This window comes from Sturnira hondurensis, unplaced genomic scaffold, assembly GCF_014824575.4.
Source record: "Sturnira hondurensis isolate 20B ecotype Veracruz unplaced genomic scaffold, ASM1482457v3 Scaffold0007222, whole genome shotgun sequence".
Lineage (NCBI taxonomy): Eukaryota > Metazoa > Chordata > Mammalia > Chiroptera > Phyllostomidae > Sturnira > Sturnira hondurensis.
Genome location: NW_028079853.1, coordinates 16422 through 42111, shown reverse-complemented (window position 1 = coordinate 42111; position 25690 = coordinate 16422). Strand labels below are relative to the sequence as shown.

The following is a 25690-nucleotide window of genomic DNA, read 5'->3' as shown; positions in this document are numbered from 1 at the left end:
CCTCTTCAACAAATGGTGTTGGAAGATCTGGATAACCAAATGCAAAAAAAAAAAAAAAGAAAAAGAAAAGAAATGACCACCAACTTATACCATACATAAAAATAAACTCACGATGGATTAAAAGACTTAAATATAAGGCATGGCATGATAAAAGTCCTAGAGGAAAATATAGGATGAAAAATTTCAGACATTCCATGAAGCTATCTCAATGGTTTCACCAATATGTCCCCTAGAGAAGAGACATAAAGGAAAGAATTTTAAAAATGGGGCTACATCAAATTAAAAATCTGCATGGCTAAAGAAAACATCAGCAAAATGTAAAGGGAACAAACTGTTTGGGAATATTTGCCATTGATACCTTGGACAAGGGTTTGATCTCCAAAATATATAAAGAACTCACATGACTCCACCCCAAAAGACAAACAACCCAATTAAAAAATGGGCAAAGCACCTGAACAGACACTTCTCCAATGAGGGCACACAGAGGGCCCAGAGACATATGAAAGGATGCTCAGCGTCACTAGCCATCAGAGAAATGCAAATTGACACTACAATGAGATATCTCTTCACAGTGGCCAGAATGGTCATTATAAAGAAATCAACAAACAAGTGCTGGTAAGGTTGTTGGAGAAAAGGGAATGCTGGCACATCATCCGTAAAAATGCAGACCGGGGTAGCCACTGTGGGAAACAGCATTGAATTTTCTCAAAAAACTAAAGACCAAACTGAAACAGCTTTGACCCCTGATTCCACTTTGGAGTTATACCCTGAGGTATAACCACTGCTGGGGTTATACCCTGGGAATCCTGAAACACCAATTTAAAAGAATCTATGCACCCCTTTGCTCATAGCAGCATTATTTACAGTAGTCAAGTGCTGGAAACAGCCTATGTGCCCATCAGTAAATGAGTGGATCAAAAAACTGTGGTACATTTACTCAATGGAATACTATGCAGAAGAAAGAAAGAAGGAGCTCATACCCTTTGGGACAGCATGGATGGAACTGGAGAGTATTTAGCTACTGAAATAAGCCAGCTGGCAAAAGACAAATATATATCTCACCTATAAAAGTAACCTAATCAACAAAAAAACAAGGAAACAAAAGAGACCCAAAGACTTGGAAATAGAGAACAAACTGACAGGGATGAACAGAGTGGGGAGGGAAGGTGATAATAGGGCAAAGAAGGGAAAGGGTCAAGGAAGAGGTATAAAGAACCCATGGACAAGTACAATGGGAGAGAAGATTGAATGTGGGAAACGGGTGGTGGGCAAGGCAGGGAAGAGCAATGGTGGGAGGTAGGAAATGGGACAAGTGTAACTGAAAAACAATTTAAAAATTGTTTCAATGATCATTAATTTTGTAGTGAAGGAAGAGTGAAGTGTGGGGTAGAGGTCATAATTCAAATAGGTAAGACCTATTAACTCAAATATGTTTTCACTTTTATTTTTTTTTAGTATAGTCGGATTAACAGGAACACAGACAGACAGGACTGGGAGGGTTTTTTTGTTGTTGTTTGTTTTTGTTTTTTAAGACTTTATTTATTTATCCTTAGAGGGGAAGGGAAGGAGAGAGGGAGAGAAATATCAATGTATGGTTGCCTCTTGTGCGTCTCCTGATGGGAACTGGCCTGCAACCCAGGCATGTGCCCTGACTGGGAATTGAACTGCGATCGCGTGGTTCGCAGGCCCACACTCAATCCACTGAGCTACACCAGCCAGGGCCATTTTTAAAAAATTCTTATTTCTTCATTCTGTTCTGCTTGAATTTCTATTTCTTCCTTCTTGTCCAAACAGTTGATTTGAGTCCCTGTTTCCTTTCTATCACCACTGGTTCTCTGTACATTTTCTTTTATTTCACTTTTTATAGCCTTCATTTTTTCCTCTATTTTGTGACCATACTCAACCATTTCTGTGAGCATCCCGATTACCAGTGTTTTGAACTCTGCATCTGATAGGTTAGCTATCTCTTCATCACTTAGTTGTATTTTTATTGGAACTTTGATGTGTTCTTTCATTTGGACCTTTTTTTGTTTGTTTGTTTCTGTACACCTCTTATGTTGTAAGGGGCAGATATTTAGGTATTCACCAGGGCAGGGCAACCCATATTGCTGCACTGTGGTGCTACATGTGGGGGAGGGGGTCTGAGAAGGAACAATGCTGCTTGCTCAGCCCTCCACTGGCTGTCAGTCTCTTGCACTGCTACCCACAACTAAATTTGGCCCTTCTGGAGGTGATTCCCAGGTGGATGGATCTTTGTACATTCTAGGATACTGTGAGTCTCTCCAACAAACTCTTCTATGAGTTTGGGAGTTTCTCCCATTACCTCAACTCCCACAGGAATTTTTCAGTCAGAGGTTTTGAGGTTTATTTCCCTGCACTGAAACCCTGGGTTGTGTAATCTGTCTTGCTCCCCAGTTGTTCCTCCCAGTTTATCTACACACAAATGTGGAACCACCTGCCCTAGTCCTCTCTGCCCTGGCTGCTTGTCTCTGCCCCTCCTACTGGTCTGGATGAATGTTTCTTCTTTAACTCCTTGGTTGTTGGACTTTCATACAGTTTGACTGTCAGTTGTGGTTTTATTTTTGTCTTTAAATTTGTTGCTGTCCTTTTTTTTTGTTGTGTGAGGAGGCACAGTGTATGTACCTATGCCTCCATCTTGGTTGGAAGTCTCTTTTTCTAGTTTCTGTGTTATCGTACAGCAATTTATCTTCATATCCTAAGACAGTCGAGTCTGATAGTATTGAATGTACTAAAAAAATTCTCTTTGAGGGTCTGGGTTTCAAATTTTACTTTTTAAAATTATTTTATTGTTGTTCAATTACAGTTGTATATTCTCTCCACCCCTCCCCCACATCCCAAACCCACCTCCCTCCCTTGCTTCCACCCTCCCCCTTGGTTTTGTTCATGTGTCCTTTATAGTAGTTCCAGAAAACCCTTCTCCCCTCTGTCCCCTCCCCCTTCCCCTCTGGCTATTGTTAGATTGTTCTTATTTTCAATGACTCTGGTTATATATCATTTGCTTTTTTCTTTTGGTGATTTATGTTCCAGTTAAAGGTGAGATCGTATGGTATTTGTTCCTCATCACCTGGCTTATTTCACTTAGCATACATAATGCTCTCCAGTTCCATCAAATTTAATTTTTTCTTTAGTCATTTCATCTGTTTTGCTTGTTTTAAAGCTGCTGGCTTTTAAAATATTTGATTCTTCTCTCCTACCCCATAGTGGGTTTAGAAGTCACAGCCAAGCACAGAATAATCTGGAAAGGATGGTGGGGTGAAAATATGTACCTTGGCTGTGTGTTCCCTACTGAGCAGTGGGCAACATTCCTTGTTATAGATTCCAACAAATATATAAGTCTCTAGCTCCAAAGGGGACCACGTTTTCCTCTGGGATAGTGTGTGATAGCTCTGAATATCTCCTGGAGATCCCCATGGAGATATGAGCCATGTTACCCTTCAGGCTGAGCAGAAGATGGTGCTGGGTCCTGGAAACATCAGAACTTAATGTGAATGCCAGTGTTAATGGGGGGAAAAACTCATGTAACTTCTTTATCAACTTTATAAATAGGTATAAATAGTGACTTAAATAGAATTGGCCAACTGACAGGTGGAAAAATTATATTACTAGCATTATGTCACATACTAAACAGATTTTAAGAACATTGTGTGCCTCTCATAAAGCAAAAGTAACACCCTAAATGTCTAGTACAGTGCACACATGTATGCATGTAGACCACCTGTGCATAATTAGTGACAATTAGCATCTACTTAATCTTTATTATTCTCAAAGCATTTTCACTTATTTAATTCTCACAGATCCCAGAGGAAATCCCTTATTCTTAGACCATGCTAGTCAAGAGAGAAATGCATGCAGCTAGATACTGGTGACAGATCTGGTCCCCAGGGTTTTAAATAGTTACGAGATTTAGCTGATGGAAGGAAGACAATACAGGGAAGAAAGCATGATAGACTGAGACTCACTACCTGGTTCAAGGTGTTAGCTGTGTGTCTTTGAGCAAGTGTCTAACATTTTTTGGTTTGTTCCTAAAAAATGAAATTGACTAGGTGATCATAAGGTCGCTTTTAGCTATAAAAGTCAATGTCTATACAATATAAAGCAAAAGTTACCCAAGATGTTTTAAACCAGGAGTATTTCAATCTTTTAAGTAGGGAATGCTAATAGATATGGTGGTGTTAAAAAATTAGTCCAGAGATAGATGGAATTGTTAATAGAGACACCAATAATATCACAGTTTTTTAATCATTTATGACAAATAATGACCTTTTTTTCTTTAAATCTTCTCTGTACTTGGCAGGGCTACCACAGTGATTGGAGGAATGGTTTGTCTACTTCATATAGAGTTCTAAATATCCTGAGTAGAGCATTCATGGTTGACTAATTAAAGACATGTCCTGTCAAAATGCTCAAATACATGATTAACTAACTATTGATGAATCTTAGAGTGATTGGAGAACTTTTAGTCAAATCCTCACATTTTATAAGTGGAAAACAAGGTTCATACAGAAAAATAGGACCAGACTTCCTGATTGTATAGTTCTTTTGTTTGCTTTTTATCCTCACCTGAGAACATTTTTTCATTGTTCTTAGGAAGAGAGGAAGAGAGTGTGGTGGACTCCGGCCAGCAGAGTCTGCCTGTTGTGGCTGATGACAAGAATAAATGCACAGGCAACAACAATTCTATGGAGAAAAGGGGAACACAGCATGGCTACTCTCTCAAGGGGAGATACCCATGGATGCCTCGGCCACTCCCTCAAGAGGAGAGCAACTATGGATGTTTTGGCCACTCCAAGAGGAAAGTGTGCTGACCCTTGCTTAGACAGGCTTTTATTGTTTTCCTCAGGTCTTACATCAAAGATTTGTTATCTATTATATAGAATATTATTGTCTACATTTTAGGTACAATCACGGAAATGAAACTAACATGCAGAGGGGAATGGCGATGAGTGGATTAGCCCTGTCTTTGGAAAATTTTATACAGGCTTTGGATATTACCTTGAAGGTAGACAATACACATTTATTGTTTTAGACTGTGGTGATATAGCAAGAGCAAGTCATAACAATCTGTATGCATTTTCTAGGCCTGATTCCCATGGGAAAACTCAGTTTGAAGGTCTGGCTACTGCCCACCAGTTCGCTTCTGTAGATTTTCCATACAGAGCTGAGTCACATTTGCAAGACTGAAACAAACCGGTCCCCTACAAGAAAGAAGCATCAATGTGAGAGAAAAACATCGGTTGGTTGCATCCCATTTGTGCCTGAACTGGGGATCAAATCTGCAACCAAGGTATGTGCCCTGACTGGGAATCGATCGCACAACCATTTGGTCTCCTGGACAATGCTCCAACCAACTGAGCCACATTGGCCAGGGCCCAGTCTAGTTCTTTTCACCCTTCTTTATTGCCTTTAAGATACGGCTTCAAGAACACTTCCCATTTGTAGTAAACGTGGGCTCTTCCTTTCAGGATACTTGAAGCCACTTGTTTGGTCTTAGAGAAACTGCTGATTTCTAGCTGCACAGGACCTGGGCCCCCAAGCTAGGCCTTGCAGTTCTGCTCTGCTTTCCATGCAGATTAAACAGACTTCCTTAACTTTTCCAGCACTTGACACAAATGTCACCATTAGTGAAAGGTAAAGATTTCTGGAAAATTTGCTAAACTGCAAGGGTGGTTGGAATCAGGGAAGAATGTGTACCAAGTAACTTCTCTAGTTTCTTTAGCCTTGCCCCTAGGATCTCTCTACCCTTGGTCAAACAGTCGGCTTCTTTCATCTTTAGTGGTATTCACAAATACTAAATCCATTGTAAAGTTTCTGTACTACCACCACAGACCACATGCATGGACAGTAGAATAGTGATGAAATGCTGAAAGGTGGTTCTTTTCCATTCTACACCCAGTATCTACCAGGAGATCCTGAATCACACTGGCAGAGGTCAGGGGATACTCCACACATGCTTCTCTCACTCTGGGACAAATGAAAGGACTGTGAGAGGGCTGTGATTGGGGATTAAACTGACCCCCTGAGACTAAGATGAGGTCATTTACATTGACTCCTGGTGTGAAGATCTGGAGAGGGCTGCTGAAAGGGCACTTTCTCTCCTTATCCCACTCTCCACTTACAGCACTGTTATCAAGACTAAACTTGGAATTTGTCAACTTGGAACTTGACTAAGAACTTGACTTTTCATGTTAGTTTGCTCGGTTTGACTCAAAGTGACCAAACTGAAAACACTGGAATCACCTCTGATTTCCCCCATCTCCTTCATTTTCTAGTAAATCACCAAGCCTACAAAAATGTTTCCATTTGTCTCTTTTTTTGTTGCCTAAGGCTTATTAATTTATGTCTGGACTACTGTAACAGCTTTCTAAGTGGTCTCCATGTTCTCTCTCTCCTACCATCACTATGCAATTTTAAGAACACACAATTTCATGTGGTGATCCTCAATTCAAAAACCAAAACACCACCACAACTAAAAATACCCCAACACCAGTGACATCATATTTAATAATTACACCTCGGCCTGGAGCTTTTAACATTCTACAGTTTGACCCCAACTCTTCCTCACTGTGTTATCATCAATTATTATTACCATTATCATATAATCTTGACTTCTCTATTTTAATCAGGTTAGTGTACTTACCATCCTCTTAATACCCCACTCAACCAGCCCCCACATTTTGTAATACTGTTTATGGGGTAAACATTTTGAGGACACTCATAGGATTATTCAAAATCTATACATTCTCTGAGTAAAAATGAAGTTTCTTCTCTTCTAGGTTCCCCCCTACCACTTTTTGGCTTTCTCCTTCTCTAAACTTCTATGAAACGCTATGTCTCTTCCATTTTGTTAGGGTCATATTCCACCTTGAAATTTAACTGAACTCTTATGTTTCTATGCTATATGACCTTAAATATGCATTCAGGATAAAAATAAATAGAAATGCCGAAGCTTTAAGAAACCATATGCTAACTTAGGATGTTACCTATATTTTAATGGACCATTTAATTTTTTTAAGAGGTGGAGTATTTTCCATCTTCAATGTTCATACAACTCAACTAAAACGCTAGTCCATAGCACAGAGAACCCCATATAAAAAACACAATGCTATTAAAAAACAAAAAGGAATCCTAAAAGAGAAATTCTAGTTTGAATATAGTAAATTGTACCCAGGGACTCCCTTCTAATTATACGTTAGAGAATTGTTCCAACCTGCACCCTTTGCCCAGCAGGGTAATAAAAGAACTCAAATTGATAAGCACTAAAATGAAATATTACTTATAATATTTCCCTAGTTATCTACAACTTTCTTCTCTTAGCAAATGTAAATTTAAGATGACCTGTTTTTATAAGCTCCACAGTTATCAATATATTCCAATAATAAATTTATTATTAAATTTATTTTTTCACACATAATTAGTATAAAACATCATTTCTCTATACAAATATTTAAAATATGCAGTCAATGTACCCAAGTTCTATTCTTAAAAAGAGATACTCATTTTTTTCTCCTGAGTTCACTTCTCTAGAACACCGGACCTTAAGGATTCCTGGAGCCTAGCGATGTTGGCATCCAGTGCCGCAAGGCCATTTCGGAAGTCTTGTTCATCACGAGAAGTGAATGTTGAAAAAGAAGAGATGCTCCAGTCGGACGTCAAGTCAGAATTTAAAAAGCTACCATCAGAGACAGCCCTACTTTTCACTTGAAAGCTGCTGCTCTGACAGGTGGCGGGGCCGTGACATGCAGCCGGCTCCTGGGGCCCTGCAGTGGCAGCAGAGATCTTGCAGATGGCTTCCTTTATTTTCTTGAGGAGCCGCTTGTCCTCCATTTCAGCTGTGGAAAGTTTCTCACGTGCATCTTCTGCTTCCTTTTTGGAAGGAGAACAAACTCCGGGTGCACACAATCTATTTGCTTTTTCTGAGACAGGTCCACTGCTGCTGAGCAGCGGTGGCGGAGTCACACTGATCTGTGGCTCGGGGGATAATCTCTTAGGTGGCGGTGATTTCCTTTTAGAAGTACTTCTGGCAAACGGAATATAAATTGTATTATCCAGATTGCAGTCACCTTCTATTAAAGTCGTAATTTTGCTCTCCTCATCAGAACCCTGTTTTGGAAGGGTACAAATGATTCCAGGGGCCGATGCTTCCTCCACGCTCCTGGTGTCACCATGTTGAGGGCCTTTGGAAGGCAGAACGTTTTCACAGGGCCCGTCTGGCATTATGTTCTCCTCACTGTTAGTTTCAGAAAGTGGCTCTGAATGAGTAAAAGTGGGATCTGTGTCTAACTTGTTTAGGTAGCTCATTATGGAAATTTGAGCAGGGATCGGGTCGTGCTGAGGTTGTTTTTCATAAATGTTCAGAAGTGATTTGGTAAGATTATTCCCAGGCTTGCAGCGAGCAGTGTCCACACTAAGATCTGAGAGAAGCTTTGCCATACTGCTCTGTAAAGTTCTGTTAAAAAGAAATTTAGTATATTAATTAGTTTTTTTACCCATTTCTTCCATTTACTTATATATGCCTTGCCTTTAAAAGAAAGGATGAGAGGCAAGTGCCTGGTTTTTAATATGGGGAAAAGCAACTAAAAGCACAGTAATATAGAATATGCTATGGAAACAGTAAATTAAAATAATAAATGATGAAAGACCTTGGTGTGCATCAAATCTAATATTATATCTAAAAATAGAGACTTGGAAATTGTTTTCTCTTATGGTATGGACATGCTTTATTCTTGAGAAACATTGCAAAATGGTAAACACACTACTCATTTGAGAGTGGATGCTGTTAGTAATTAAGTTACTAATCTCCATTGCCAATATATATTCAAAGGCCACTGGAGTAATACTAGAAAAAAAGAATGGTTAGAACATTACCTGGCATAAATCAGTATATATAACAACCAGGTACCAGGAAAAATGTGGTTTAAGGAAAACCACACAAGGTTTGAAGTCAGACAAAAAATGAATCCAATCCTAACACTATCACTAGCTATAATCTGGGACAAGTCACTCAACCTTTCTGAATCTCAAGTTCCTCAACTGCAAAAGGAAGATAACCTACTTTAGAATTACAGTGGATATTAAATAAGATAAAATAATAAATATAATGTGCTTAATAGTTTCAGGCTAAATGGTTGTTCCTTTAATGGCAGCTTTTATTAGTAGTCCTATTAAAGCCATTTTATACTAAGTCTATTTGAATTCAACGACATTATGTTCATATTGATAAGAAATATACCAATTTAGACTTCTGGTCGAGATGGCAGGGTAGGCAGACATGGCTTGATTCTTCACACAATCACATCAAAATTACAACTAAAATATAGAACAATCATCACTTGGAACTGTCAGGAATCAAGTTGAGTGGAAGTATGACAACTACAGGATTAAAGAAACCACATCCATCCTGACTGGTAGGAGGGGTGCAGATGCAGAACAAACAGGTCTCTCACCCACTTGTGGTGAGTAAAAATTTGGGAGGGATATCTCAGGAGTATGAAGTTTCAGCTCCAAACCAGGCACCCCAGCCCAGGGTTCCAGTGCCAAGAAGATAAGTCCCCACTACTTCTAGCTACAAAAACCAGCAAGGATTGAGTCAGTGGAAGAAACTGCTGGAACTCCAAGCAGTTCCACTTAAAACACCCACACATGAACTCACCTACTCAGACTCATTCCCTCTGAGCTCCAGCACCCAGGCAGCTTGAAGGACACCACTAGCATACTGGGAGAGGTGGTATCTTACATCTAGGCAAGCAGAGGCCATTGTCCCCTTTCTGGGTCCTTATCCTGCAGAGCCATGGAGCCAGCATGCTGATGCCATATTTGAGACTCCATCAACCTGGCTAACACTGCCTGACCTACCTTGGAGATCCCCAGAGACTCTGCTCCACCCAATTTACTAGCTGACCCAAGCTGATATGCCATATGAATAGCTGTTCTTGGCTCATGTGGCACAACTTCCTAAATCCTCTCAAACAAGCGACAAGTGGCTTCAGTGAGTCCTAGGCCCAGCACAAGCAATTGCCAGCCTACATTCATAGCTTAGATTCGCCTGGGAATCTCCAAGCCCAGCACAAATAGCAGCAATCTCAGACTGCTTTATAGTTCAGGAAGGGCAGCTCCCAAGGAAAACACAGGTGGGGGCTGACCTTGGCCTGCACCGCTGGGGAAACTTCAGGACTAGTGCACCAAGTGGACAGCTACAGACCACGTTGGAGCACTGCCACCCTGTCCCTACACAGACAATCCTCCATGGAGGGCAGAAGTTGGTAGTAAGTGGTCACAGCCAATCCTTGAAGCTCCTGGCCTGAGTAAATCCCTCTCACTGATCTGCCAACAGCAACCAGGGCTCAAATACAAGAGGAGGGTGTACCAGCCCACATGAAGGATGCACTCTGAATACCGAGCTTGGGTGGTAGGGGAGGCTGTGCCACAGGACCCTACAGGACATGTACTATATTAGGCCACAATACCATGACATGGAGCCAAAGCAGCTCTACCTAATACACAGAAACAAACAGGGAGGCTGCCAAAATGGGGACACTAAGAAATACGGCCCAAATGAAAGAACAGATCAAAAGTCCAGACAAAAGAGCTACTGGTAAATTAAATGGAGATAAAGATTCTATCCAATGCAGAGTTCAAAACACTGGTTATAAGAATGCTCAACAAACTTTGTGAGGATCCCAACAGCATAATAAAAGATCCAGTCAGAAACAAAGGATTTACTAATTGAAATAAAGAACAATTTGTAGGAAAATAATAGTAGAGTGGATGAAGCTGAGAATCAAATCAATATTTTGACACATAAGAAAGCAAAAAACAACCAATCAGAACAAAAGAAGAAAAAAGAATCCAAAAAAATGAGGGCAGTATAAGTAGCTTCTGAGACTATTTCAAGAGATCCAACATTCACATCAATAGGTGTCAGAGGGAGAAGAGAAAGAGCAAGAAACTACATATCTATCTGAAAAAAATGGAAGAAAACTTCCCCAATTTAGTGAAGAAAAAAGATATGCCAGTCCAGGAAGCACAGAGAATCCCAAACAAGTTGGACTCAAAGAGAACCACAGCAAAAAAAAACATCATAATTAAAATGAAAATGGTTAAAGACACAGAGAGAATATTACAAGCAGCAAGTGATAAACAGTGTTACCTACAAAGGAGTTCCCATAAGACTGTCAACTGGTTTATCAAAAGAAATCTTGCAGGCAAGAAGGGGCTGGAGAGAAGTATGCAAAGTAGTGAAAAGTAAGGACCTACAATCAAGATTACTTTATCCAGCAAAGCTATCATTTAGAATGGAAGGGCAGATAAGGTGCTTCCAGACAAGGTAAAGTTAAAGGACTTCATCATCACCAAGACATTATTACATGAAATGTTAAAGGGACTTATTTAAGAAAAAGAAGACCAAAACTATGAACATAAATGACAACAAACTCACAACTATCAACAATTGACTCTAAGAAACAAAAGCAAAAACAAACTAAGCAAACAACTAGAACAGGAACAGAATCATAGGCATGGGTTCACTTGGAGGGTTATCTGTTGGCTGGGGAGGGGGAGAAAAGGGAAAATGGTGCAGGGATCAAAAAAGTATTGTTGGTAGGAACAAAATAGACAGGGGGAGTTTAAGAATAGTATAGTTTAAGAATAGTGTAAGAATAGTATAGTATAAGAATAGAAGCCAAAGAACTTACACACATGACCCATGGACATGAACTAAGGCAGGGAGGGAGTGCTGGGAGGAAGAGGAGTACCAGGCAGAGAGAGGCAAAAAGAAAAATACTGGGACAACTGAAACAGCATAATCAATAAAATGTACTTAAAAACAACACACACACACACACCAATGTAAAAAAAGATTAAAAGGACATCAACAAGTAATTTTAAATGATTACAACTAACCAATAAGGATGTTTTAAAAGTTCAACTTTTGGCCCTGGCTGGGTAGCTCAGTTGGTTAGAGCATCCCGATACACCAAAGTTGCAGGTTTGATCCTGGGTCAGGGCATGAACACATAAATAAGTGGAATAAGAAATTGATATTTCTTTCTCTCTATCAAATCAGTTTTTCAAAAGTTCAACTTTTAATCAGAGAAATTAAAATTTTTAATGTGATTTGTTTTGCCTATCAAATTATCATGGTAAAATAAAAATGCCATTTGTTATAGAAGACTGTAGAGGCAGGTGCTACTAGTGTACATTGGTATAACTCTTCGGGAGAACATACTGGTAACACATCAGAGAATTTGGATATCCCACACATTTTGACCCACCAATTTGCACTTCCAGGAATTTATCCTACTGATGTAACTATATGCAAGAGGCTGTAACCAAAGATATATTTACAAAGACACAATTTATAATAAAAAAATAGATGGACTTAACATCTTTATCTTCAAATATAATGGACTGATTTAGGTAAATTATGGTAGAACTGCATCAGAGACATTCATTCTTCACAACAATGAATATCAATGGGGAAATGTTCAGGAGGTTAAATTAAAAAGAACAGGCTAACAGTAATCAAAACAGTCTGGTACTGGCATAAGAACAGACACATAGACCAATGGAGCAGAATAGACAGCCCAGAAATGAACTCAAGTCTCTACGGTCAATTAATATTCAACAAAGGGGGCAGGAGCATAAAACGGAGTAAAAATAGCCTCTTCAATAAATGGTGTTGGGAGATCTGGACAGCTACATGAAAAAATGAAACTCAACCACCAGCTTACACCATATACAAAAATAAACTCAAGATGGATAAAAGACTTAAATATAAGTTGTGACCCCATAAAAGTAGAGGAGAACATAGTCAGGAAAATCTCAGATATTCCATATTTTCACCGATATGTCCCTAGAGCCAGGGACGTAAAGGAAGGAATAAGGAAATGGGATCTTATCAGAATAAAAAGCTTCTGCACAGCTAAAGAAAACAGCATTAAAATGAAAAGAGAAACAACAGTATGGGACAACATATCTGCCAACAACACCTCGGAAAAGGGCTTGATCTCCAAAATATATAAAGAACTCATACAACTCCACCCCAGAAGACAAACAACCCAATTAAAAGATGAGCAAAGGACCTGAACAGACACTTCTACAAGGAGGATATACAGAGGGCCCAGAGACATATGAAAGAATGCTCAGCATCACTAGCCATCAGATAGATGCAAATTGAAACCACAATGAGATACCACTTCACACTGGTCAGAATGGCCTTCATAAACAAATCAACAAACAACAAGTGCTGGAGAGGTTGTGGAGAAAAGGGAACCCTAATGCACTGTTGGTGGGAATGTAGACTGGTACAGCCACTAAAAAAAAACAGTATGGAATTTCCACAGAAAACTAAAAATGGAACTGCCTTTTGACCCAGCAATTCCACTACTGGGACTATACCATAAGAGTTCTGACACACCAATTCAAAGAACCTATGCACCCCAATTTTCATAGCAGCACAATCTACAATAGCCAAGTGTTGGAAGCAACCCAAGTGCTCATCGGTAAATGAGTGGATCAAAAAACTATGGTACATTTATGCAATGGAATTCTATGCAGCAGAGAGAGAGAGAGAGAGAGAGAGAGAGAGAGAGAGAGAGAGAGAGAGGAGCTCCTGCCCTTTGTGATAGCATGGATGGATCTGGAGAGCATTATGATAAGTGAAATAAGGCAGTTGGTGAAAGACAAATACAACATGATCTTACCTGTAAGTGGAACCTAATCAACAAAACAAACAAAATATAACCAGAGGCATTTAAACTAAGAACAAACTGACAGTAACCAGAGGGGAGGTGAGAAGGGATACTAGGGGGGAAGAGAGGAAGGGTTATCAAGGACTATGTGTAAAGGACACATGGACAAAGATAAAGGGAGGTGGGATTAAGGGTAGAAGGTAGGGATGGCTGGGGTTGGGGGAGTCAGTCATGAGGGGAAAATGGAGACAACTGTATTCGAATATCAATAAAATAAATACATTTTAAAAAATGAAATAATAAAGTTTTTTAAAAAGAAAAACGAACAGGCTATAAGTAACATGCACACAATATGAGTTTTGTAAAAACAGTCATACACACCTAAAAATACTAAAAGAAAATCTTTATACTAAACAGTTAGTAATGATTATGTCTCTGGAAACAGAATGGGTATCCATTCTGTATATCCATTCTTTTTTCTTCTACAAAAGAAAAAAATTATTTTTTCCAACATGGCTTATACCCTCAGCTTAAACATGCTCTATTTTGAGTTCTGACTGCTTTTCAAATGGCAAGGGCTCCTGCCATTCTTTCTCTCATACCTCTTCCAAGAAGGTAATGAGCTATTATTAAAAGAAAAAAAATGCTATAGGAACATAGCTTTAAAGGACTACTAAAATCAATAATGACCCACTTATTGATTCAATCAGAACTGCATAGTGATTGAATCAGAAAATTTTGAAATTTAAAATTTTTAATTTTTATTTATTTTTGGAAAAGGAATACATAATTATGGTGAGGTTTCTACCAAGACTTAAATAAAAATGTTATCTTTGCTGTGGGGGAAAATCAGTGATCAAGAAAGGAAGGAAGAGACAATGACATTAATAACAGCTTAATCTGGAAATTAATGTCGACGAGTAAGCTTCTGAGGTATGAACAAAATGTGACTCATCACTGTCTCTAAAATTAAAAGAAAAACCTCTGTAGTTAAAGAAATGAGAATACAGCAAAATTTCAAACAGCTACAAAGTGACCACATTTGTGTTTGGGTTACATGGGGGACGGCTGAATACAGTGATTTTCAGTGCTTAGATAACTGGCACAGTTCATGAGACATGCAAGGTTCTTCCTTGGCTAGTTATAAAAACATGCTCATTTAAATAACTGTCAGCTCTTAGAACATTTAGTACTTCTTTACTGAAAATATATTAATTTCCCCACATTTAATGGTTTTATAATATGTGTTACAGTAAAATCTAAAAAAATTATAAAGATACATTTCAAAATCACTGAAGCCTGGAAAAGAGAGAGAGATGTAGAGGGGGATATTGTTTAGAACTTGTATGTGTATCTTCCAGTTCCATTATCTCTCCCTAGTAGTCTGAGAAAGGCACCCAGAAATTTTGTTAAATATCTTTACTAAGAGTTTAAAAACATACAAAAGACATACACCTATCTGACTGAGGTACATTACTGTAAGGAAGAGGAATGAGGTAGATGAATGTGAAGATTTATTTATCTATATTAATTGGATGTTCCTAATTTACCTTTTAATATCAAAGTAAAATGAAAGTGGTCACAGTAGCTATAGTACTGGAGATGTTCCTAATTAATAGAATCACATAGGGTGTCAACAAACATATTACATAAATAACCAACATGGGTGAATTTAGATATGATTAAGTTCAAAGACAGATTTTTTTTGGTTTTATTTTGCTTTTCAAAGGACAAAACAAATATCATCATCAATGGGTACATGTACTTCAATTTTGAAGCTTTACTCAATCTTCAGAAAATGTGAGAGTGGTACTAATCCTTATCAGACATTGTGCTAAGCCAGCCCTCAAACGACTCTACAGTCATTTACAGTTCATCTAATACAGCAGCTGGCAGTCACGAGGCAGGATTCAGGGCAGCACAAAAATAAAAGGTCCTTGGCAACAATGGAAAAACACTGACAAGAAATTCTTGAGAGTCTTAAGAAAAGGAAAACAAAGCACCTAAATACCTAATTGTTTAGATAGTCTTTTCTAAGAGCAGATAATAAATAATAATGAGCCTTTTCAGTTTCTATGCTTCTATGTTAGGGTAAATGTTAAGAAATGGGATATATTCCGATCAAGATGGAGGCATTGGTAGAAGAAGCCTTTCACTTCCTTGTACAACCAAAAGGGGATAAAAACTGATCTAAAATCAATAAACAACCAGAAGCACCGGAAAATCAAACCACATGGAACTCCAACAAACAAGGAACTAAAGAAAACATCAACCAGAACAACCAGATCAGTAAGGTGGCAGAGCATACGGGCCGGCTCAGAAAAACTGGGGTGAGGTGGAGGACCAGGTGGGCAGGCGGGGATGGCTGAAAACAAAACTGAGACTCGGAGGTGGCTGTGGACTATGGTAATTGCTGCGGTGGGAGGAACTCCCAGTCTCATGCAACCATTGAAAACTGGAAAGTGGGCTACAGAGGAGGAGGCAAGCTGCATTGTTCCCTCTCGGGCCCCTCCCCCACAGGCAGCATTGCAGTGCACCAAGGAGGGTTGCCCTGCCCTGGTGAATACCTAAGGACCTGCCCCCTTCCAACTTACCAGATGCACCAAGACAAAGAAATATGACCCAAATGAAAGAACAGAGCAAAACTTCAGAAAGAAAACTAAGCGATGAGGAGATAGCCAACCTCTCTGATGGAGAAGTTAATCAAAATGCTCCCACACCTGATTGAGTTTAGATGAAAAATGAAAAACGGACTTCCGCCAAGATGGAGGCATAGGTGGAAACACTGTGCCTTCTCCCACAACCAAGTTTGAATACAACAAAGGTTTGGAGAAACAAAGACACAACCAAAGGACAGAAAATTGAATTATATGGAAGTCCGACTACATCTACCCGTTCAACTGGGACAGTAAGAGGGGCGGAGCCAACAGCGGGCAGGGTGGGCAGGACAGGTCCCCCGACCCAGGCGCGCAGGCAGCCCGGAACCAGTTGGGGTGCGGGGCAGACTGACCGCTGGCGCACATTTGCACACAGTGAGACAGACCACGCAGGCCCCAGGGGGCGACGGCTGACAGCGGTGGCACACTCGCGTGCAGTGGGATGAAACATGTGGGCCCGGTGACGGCAGCAACTGCGGCACCAGTGAGGGCCAAGGTGGCAGGCGGCAGACAAGACGCCATAGTCCCTCTTTGACCCCGCCCCCACATACAACATCATAACCCAGCGACTTAGTTGCCCTGTTCTAGTGAACACTTTAGGGCTCTGATCCTGCTATGGAACAGGCACAAACAGCCCAAAAGATGGTGCAAGAAGAACTCAAAGTCCCAGAGCCAATAACTCTAAGCGACCAAGAAATTGCCAGCCTCTCAGAAGCACAATTCAAGGCACTATTTATCAGGATGCTCACAGAACTGGTTGATTATAGTCACAAATTAGAGGAACACAGTCACAAATTAGAGGAACATATGAAGGCTAAACTAACTGAAATGAAGGGAGATGCACAGGAAACCAACAGTGATGGAAAGGAAACTGGGACTCAAATCAATGGAATGGACCAGAAGGAGGAACAAAACATACCACCAGAAAGGAATGAAGAAATGAGAATTCAAAAAAATGAGGAGAGGCTTAGGAACCTCCAGGACATCTTTAAATGTTCCAACGTCCGAATTATAGGGGTACCAGAAGGGGGAAAGAAACAGCCACGAGTGGAAAACTTATTTGAACAAATAATAAAGGAGAACTTCCCCAGTCTGGCAAAGGAAATAGACTTCCAGGAAATCCAGGAAGCTCAGAGAGTCCCAAAGAAGTTGGACCCAAGAAGGAACACACCAAGGCACATCATAATTACATTAGCCAAGACCAAAATGAAGGAGAGAATCCTAGAAGCAGCAAGGGATAAGGGGACAGTCACCTACAAAGGAGTACCCATCAGACTGTCAGCGGATTTCTCAAAAGAGACCTTACAGGCAAGAAGGGGCTGGAAAGAAGTATACCAAGTCATGAAATCCAAAGACCTACAGCCAAGATTGCTTTATCCAGCAAAACTTTCATTTAGAATGGAAGGACAGATAAAGTGCTTCTCAGATAAGGTCAAGTTCAAGGAGTTCATCATCACCAAGCCCTTATTATATGAAATGCTAAAGGGACTTATCTAAGAAAAAGAAGATGAAAAATATTAACAGTGAAAGCACAGCAAACACACAGTTATTAACAACCACACCTAAAACAAAAGCAAACCAAGAGGGCAGCTAGATCAGGAGTGGAACCATAGAAATGAAGAACACATGGAGGGTTAGAAACAGGGGAGTGGGAGGAGGAAAAGGGGGGAGAAGGCACAGAAAATAGCATAGATGGTAGGTAGAAAATAGATAGGGGGGAGGGCGAGAATAGTGGGGGAAATATAGGATCCAAAGAACTTGAGACACGTGGTTACAAACTAAGAGGGGGAGAATGGTGGGGGAGGGAGGGTGCAGGTGGAGGGGAATGAAGGGGGGGAATAGAACAACTGTAATGGTATAATCAATAAAATATATTTTAAAAAAAGAAAAGAAAAGGGGAGAAAAAATGGGACAACTGTAATAGCATAATCAATAAAATATATTAAAAATAGAAAAAAATGATCTAAACCTAGATAATAGTGATGGTTGCACAACACAGTGAATTTAATAAAAAACAGTACATTGCAAAAAAAAAGAAAAATGAAAAAGCAAATGAAAGATATCCAAAATGAAATAAAGAAAAATATTCAGAGAACCAACAGTGACAGGAAGGAAATCAGTACTCAGAGCAACAATTTGGAACAAAAGGGAAAAATAAACATCCAACTGGAACAGAATGAATAAACAAGAATTCAAAAAAGTGAAGAGAGACTTACAAGCCTCTGCAACAACCTGAAACATTCCAATTTCTGAATTGTAGGGGTGCCATAAGGAGAAGAACAACAGCAAGAAATGGAAAACTTATTTGAACAAATAATAAAAGAAAAACTTCCCCAATCTGGTGAAGGAAATAGACTTCCAGGAAATCCAGGAAGCTCAGAGAGTCCCAAAGAAGTTGGACCCAAGGAAGCACACACCAAGGCACATCATAATTACATTACTCAAGATTAAAGAGAAGGAGAGAATCTTAAAAGCAGCAAGAGAAGAGACAGTTACCTACAAAGGAGTTCCCATAAGGCTATCAGCTGATTTCTCAAAAGAGACCTTATAGGCAAGAAGGGGCTGGAAAGAAGTATTCCAAGTCATGAAAGGCAAAGATCTACATCCAAGATTGCTCTATCCAGCAAAGCTTTTATTTAGAATGGAAGGGCAGATACAGTGCTTCCCAGATAAGGTCAAGTTGAAGAAGTTCATCATCACCAAGCCCTTATTATATGAAATGTTAAAGGGACTTATCTAAGAAAAAGAAGCTTAAAAAAATCAACAATAAAATGACAATAAACTCACAACTATCAACAAATGAACCTAAAGAAAAGAAAAACAATGAAAACAAAAACTAAGGAAACAACTAGAACAAGAACAGAATCAGAGAAATGGGCATCACATTGGAGAAATTTCAGTGGGAAGGAGGAAGGGAGGAATAGGAGGTAAAAGGTACAGGGAAGAAGCATAATTGATCGGCATAAAATAGATAGGGAGAGATAAAAAATGGTATAGGAAACAGAGGACTCAAAGAACTTACATGTGCCCTGACCGGCGTAGCTCAGTAGATTGAGCACGGGCCTGTGAACCACATGATCGAGGTTCGATTCCCAGTCAGGGCACATGCCTGGGTTGCAGGCCGGTTCCCAGCAGGGGACGAATGAGAGGCAACCATACATTGACATTTCTCTCTCTCTCTCTCTCTCCTTCCCTTCCCCTCTAAGATAAATAAATAAAATCTTAAAAAATTAATAAAAATAAAAACATTTTAAAAAAAGAACTTACATGTACAACCTGTGGACATGAACTAAGGTGGGGAATGCTGGAGGTTTGGGTGGCAGGGCAGAGGGGGGATAAAGGGGAAAACTGTCGTAGCATAATCAATAAAAATACTTTAAAAAATATAAATGAATGAATGAATGGATGAATGAATAAATAAATAAATGAAATGGCTCCATTGCAAGCAAATCTTTCTTCATTCCTAATAGACACTGGAAAAGGCAGACTGTCCACTTTGAAAGAATATGCAGGTACAAAGGTATCTTCTACAAAGGCAGAAAAACCTCTCAATAATGAGTCATCTTCTCTCCAAGAGAAGCTGTCCTTTCAAAGCAGCAAGCAAGGCTGAAGAGGGAATCCAAAATCGCGGCTCAGGTCCTGGCTTAGACATCAACTAGCTATGAAAGTCGGGTAAGTTCCTTCATTTGGGGGCTTCCATGCATGCTAATTTTTGGAATAATTATATTATCATTTATTTTGAAATTAGTCTTACACTTTTATTAATTTTCTTCACAAATGCACCACCCATGTTAAATAGTTTTTAGTTCATTTTATCCTTTAAAAAGATGTTATTTCCCTACAAAGCACCAGACAACGTTTTTTGCTTGGTCATATGTCACTTTATATAGGTGATCACAAAGTCACACATACACGTTCGGAACATAACATACAGTAAGTGTTGGCTGGATAAGTGAATAAGCATCTAAATCCATCCATTTATCCATCCATCTCCCAGGTTTAGGCTAAGCTGGAAAATGCTAAGGTTTAGGCATGGAGCTGTTTACCAGGGATAAACTATTTTATCTAAGGCCATGACATGTGAAGGACTGAAAGAAAACATGGCTAAGAATTAAGAGATGTGAGTTCTAGTCCTAGCCCTGTTATTAAATTTCTATTAATATTTAAATTCCAGGGTCCCAGTTGTCCCATCCATGAAAATGCTGATATTAAAATCTTCCTTCCATAGACAAAGACAAATAAAACAATACATATGGAAGAGAGAGGACTTTTTAAACAAAAATCAGCTTCTGATTTCATGCCCGTAAAGAAGCTGGACTTTGTGGTATCATAAAGAAAAAATCGTGAGAAGAAAAGGAAACTCCCAGGGACTAGTTCCTCTGCTTTATTTCCTGCTTGGGCCTGAGAATCAGGCACCTTAGAAGGGCCGAGACGCCCCCAGGGACACCCCAGTGACCACAAATGGACCTTGGCCATGTCGACTTGCGGTCCTGTTAAGCTTTCCCAAATTGACCATGTGCCATATATACTTCTTTTTTAAGCTTAGTGAGATATAGTTTATATACTATATTTAATATACCTTTTAAAAACATACAACTTAGTATTCTTTAGTATTTCATAGAGTTGGACAACCATCAGCTCTATCTAATTTCAGAACATTTTCATCACCTTAAAAAGGAAGTCTATATCCATTAGCAGTTACTCCCTATTCTTCCCCTCTTTCCTCAGCCCCTGGCAACCATTAATCTACTTTTTATTTCCTTGAATTTCCCTATTGTGGACATTTCATACAAATAAACTCACATGATACGTTGCCTTTTGTGACTGGCTTCTTTTACCATAAATACTTGATAACAACTGAGTTTTCACTCAAAAAGTATTTTCAGAAGAGATTTTTCTTAGGAAACCTTATAAAGACTTTCTTGAAAAAGGAAATTCTCTCAATTACTCTACTTTGAATGAGAGTGGTATACGCCAACATTTTAGAAACACTGACTAAAGCCTAATTAATTATAGCGCTATGTGGAAATCAGCAGTGCCTTTTATTTTCCCACTGTTAATAATGTTTGAATGAAATTATTCTTTGAAATACGAATGTGGACCAAAAGCAGTATTTCTATGCTAACATAACTTATATAAAGTGATTTCAAATGTTTATAAAACTAAATTAATATGTTAAATATTATATATATATTACTATTTTACCTATTTTCCTTAAAGTTTATAATTCAAAATGGATCCTCTCATTTGAAATACAAAGGAGACTGTCTGATATTCAGGACTGCTTTATCTTTGGAACTATGAACTTCCAGAATCATTCAAAGGCATGGTCAGATCTGAAGATACTCGGCCTAAAATAACTGACTTCTCTTCTGCAATCTTAAAAAGCACTTGAAAATCCAATTCTTAGCAAATATTTAAAGAGAAAACTAAACTTCGTAAGTATGTATCATATGAAATCGGGTGAGGTGATTTTGAGCAAAGACTTGTTCAAGAACGTAGGAATCTTAAGGGGAGCTGTCAACTCCTTCATTTTACCGGTGAATGAGGCTCAAAGAGTCTAAATGACATGCCCAAGATCTTATGGCATGAGGGCTTAGTATGGTAAGGGCTTCTCCTGTTACTTCTTTGTCCCGCTATCAGCCCTATTCATGCCTCCACTTGACATCTAAAGTCAGAGAGATTAATAACTTGCTTCAAGTCATATAGCTAAAAGACGTTAGAGCTGGGATTCCACTCAGGTCTCTCTAGCTGTAGAGCAGACAGCTCTTCATCTGTTTGCTAAACAAGTCTCTAGCTCCTCATCAGAGCCCTTTTCCTGGAATCTCATGGTTTTAAAAAGCATTGATCAGGTTCGAAGTTTCTAAATAGTTGGGACAGAATAAAAAAAACAGCAGAAATTAGCAAAAACACTGACAAAATAAGGGAGAGAGAGCAGGTCTAAAATTATTTCAAAGTTCATAAGTATATCTATTAGAAGGAGTAAGTTATTCAAATGTTCAATATTACCTCGTTAAGTCTCTCAGTCGAGTCACCTCAGCATCACGCTGACGTAATGTTATTCCCAATATCTGATTTTCCTTTTCAGTAGCTGCTAACTTAAACTGGCAGCTCTTCACATTGACTAAGGCTTCCTCCAATTCTAAAACAACAAGTGAGTTTCAGTTTCCTTATTCCTTTTAAAAAATGTGACCATAACTACAGCTCAAATACATACCAATTTTAATTCTAGTTGTTTCAATGTCAAATTGCTGTTTATTTTCAAGTATAGTTTGATCTTTCTCTTTAAATATATCAGCAAATTTTTTGTTTTCATCTTTCTGATTTTCTATCACTTTTAAAAGCTCTTCATTTTTACTTTGTAGTAATTCCTGGCTCTTTAGTGACTCCTGTAATTGATTCTGCAGTGACTTATTCAGTGACTGAAGGGAAAACACTGTAAGACAAAACAGAGACAATTTCAAAACAATTTTTTAAATTGTTTCCCCAATTTAAAAAACTACAAACCTAGAAAAAAGCTGTTTTTTAAAAAGGAAAGGCTTAAATTTTATTGATTTTGCTTAACAATTATATGCTTGAGCAGTTCTATGTTAATATTAAACTTATTTTTAAAAATTGCTTGGCAGAAGTCATGCCTTTCTTGTCCAGTTGATATTTTGGATATTAAAAAATATTTTAACGAAAGAGTAACACATGCACAAATTTTAAAAAGCCCAACACCAATGACACCAATGATTCTCAGTGGAGAGTCTGACTCCCACTCCACCTCCACATCCCCTATTAAATTTGGTATCTTTCTGGAAAATACTCTGACATAAAATAAATATTTAAACATAATGAATCATACTACAGCATACCTTTAGTTTCTAACCTTGCCTTTTTCCTCCCATAAGATTTCATGTATTGGCATAGAGCTATCGCATTTCTTTTAGTGGCTATAAAATAATATGACAGCATCCACTTGGAACACGCAGCCTTGAGTGAAGGCTAACTATGGCTCAGGCGCTGCAGGAGAATCCCGCCACACAGTGGTGACCAACGGAGACACGCCCCATGCTCTCATGGAGCTGGTAATAAGCAGGTAATGACACGTAGCAATAAATGCTCTCAAGTGAACAATACATAAATGAGTAGAGAATAAAAAGGGATAAGCTAGTTAGAATGGGAACCACTGACCTCCTCACCTTTCACCTTGTCCTCCTATCTCCCCCTCATCCTCTGTATACCCATCGTTTATTCAGAATGGGATCAAAACATTTTTCCCAAAATTACAGTGGAGAAGCCAAACGTGTTTCTGAGACGCATGTTCTGTTGGTTGCTCATATTTTTCTTATTTCAAATATTAAGAAAATTAAGCCTTTGTCATATCATGTAATACAAAAAAGGTCCCTATTTTGTTGATACATTTTGAATGTATTTATAATTTTGCTGTGCAGAAAATAATAAAAAATTTTTTCCAGATCTATTTTAGCAATCTTTCCTTTGTGGTATCTGAGTTTTTGTCAGGCTTATGAAAAGTTTCCAAAATACAAAAAATAAAAATAAGTTCTCATCTTTTCCTCTAGTACTATTAGTTTTTTTTCTTTACGTGAAGCTCTGTGATCCATAAGAACGATGTGGCAACATCTGTCAAAACTGCAGCTGTATACCCAATGACTCATCAATTCCACTGTCACGATCTGTAAAATGCTCATACAGATGCACAAAGACATACACGCAAGATTTTCAATGTAGCACTGTGTGCATTGGGAAAAGGGGGAAAGTATCTCAATACGTATCAACAGAGGACTTTAAATACATTATGATATAAGCACAGAAGCAGAATATCCAAGTAGTTCTTAAAACAGAAAGAAACATAGTCATGTATTTTGCTAGAGAAAAACACCACAACATGTTAAGTGAATAATGCAAGCTTCAGAAGAATATATACTGCACAAATCTCATTTTTTAAAAAAGGAAAGCACTTACATAGTTCTAGTATTGCCTGTTTTATCTTAGGTACTCAGTAACTATTTGTGAAATAAATAAATTATATATTAACAGAGGATATGTGAAAGGAAATACAGTCTTTTTAACAGAAAGAGGGATACATTATTGGGAAGTGATATCATAGATTTTTAATTTTTGTTTCTGCACTATTTTAAATTGTAATAAGCATTATTCCTATTTTTTAAACTTTTGATTAAAATGAAAGTCCACTTAAGACAACGTAATTAAGAAAGCTCAATTCTTTATCAATATTTCCAAAATCACAAAGAATTTCATATCAGCTCTTAAAGTTCTTTTACCTACATTCGAGGTTGCATTCCCGAAAACCAGATGCCTTTTTAGTTTTTCCTTGTTCTCTAAGCTGCTGGTTCAAAATTCTCAACTGCCTAAAAATAATGAAGAAATATAAATATGAATGCAAGAATCCCAAGCTCATTTAACAGTGTACATTTGACGGTCTGTTCTAAGAGACAACACAAATGCTGGCACCCAGGAAGAAGAGCAGAAGCCCATCTCATCCCCAAAGCAAGACAAAAAACCAAATGGACAAAGCCACACTATCACTATTAGTTACAGGCCCAAGATTAAAAGGTTAACTTCTCTGATTTTCCCTCTTTCCTTTCTTATTCTCTTATCTTTTCAGTGATGTTCTTATTACTCCTCTTTCATTTCCCATCTCTTCTTCTGTCTTCTCTGTCTTTTCATTGCTGTAGTAATGATCTGGTTGTTAAAAGATCTGTCATAACTATGCACTAGAATACCTACAGGGACTGACTGCTGTCAGGCATCTATCTGCTTGGTTTGTCACACACTGATAGCACTGGGCAGCAAACCTATGCTTCCGATAATTTCTATATTGCATGGAAAAGTTAATGACCTATTCAAGTAAAGAGAATGCTCATAGGCAACAACTTTCCCTACACATGACCTTCACAATATAGAGATGCTTCACAAATATGAACACACGAAAGGAACCATAAATGTTTCCTTTCCTTCTAAGAAGTTTATACTAAATAAAGGTTACCTCTAGTATCTTTCCAGAATTATTTATTTTTGTTAATGAATCTAAAGTATCGATTTTGTTACTGACTCACATCATTTCCATGTATAAATTCCAGATGGATTAAAGAACTAAACATAAAATATACAAACAAAACCATCTATACAAGTTTTAGGTAGAAATCTACGTAATCCTGAAGTGGGGAAGGCATTCCAAAGCAAGACTCCAAATCGAGCAAGTATCAAGGGAAAGGATGAAGGATTTAACTGTATCAAAATTTGAAACTTGTTCTAGAATTAACAGTCTGGAAGAAAATACCTTCCACATATATAACA

At 38.5% G+C, this 25690-nt stretch overlaps 1 protein-coding gene across 1 annotated transcript; it reads right to left on the bottom strand.

Annotated features, from left to right (window-relative positions):
• Nucleotides 1-7427: 7427 nt before the first annotated feature.
• CCDC14 (coiled-coil domain containing 14) lies at nucleotides 7428-24741 on the bottom strand (the record flags this gene model as incomplete). The annotated part of the gene is made up of 4 exons (XM_037051545.1): nucleotides 7428-8467; nucleotides 22376-22508; nucleotides 22584-22802; nucleotides 24659-24741. Coding segments are annotated over 4 exons (1369 nt in total), but the record flags the coding sequence as incomplete, so codon positions are not given.
• Nucleotides 24742-25690: the final 949 nt, after the last annotated feature.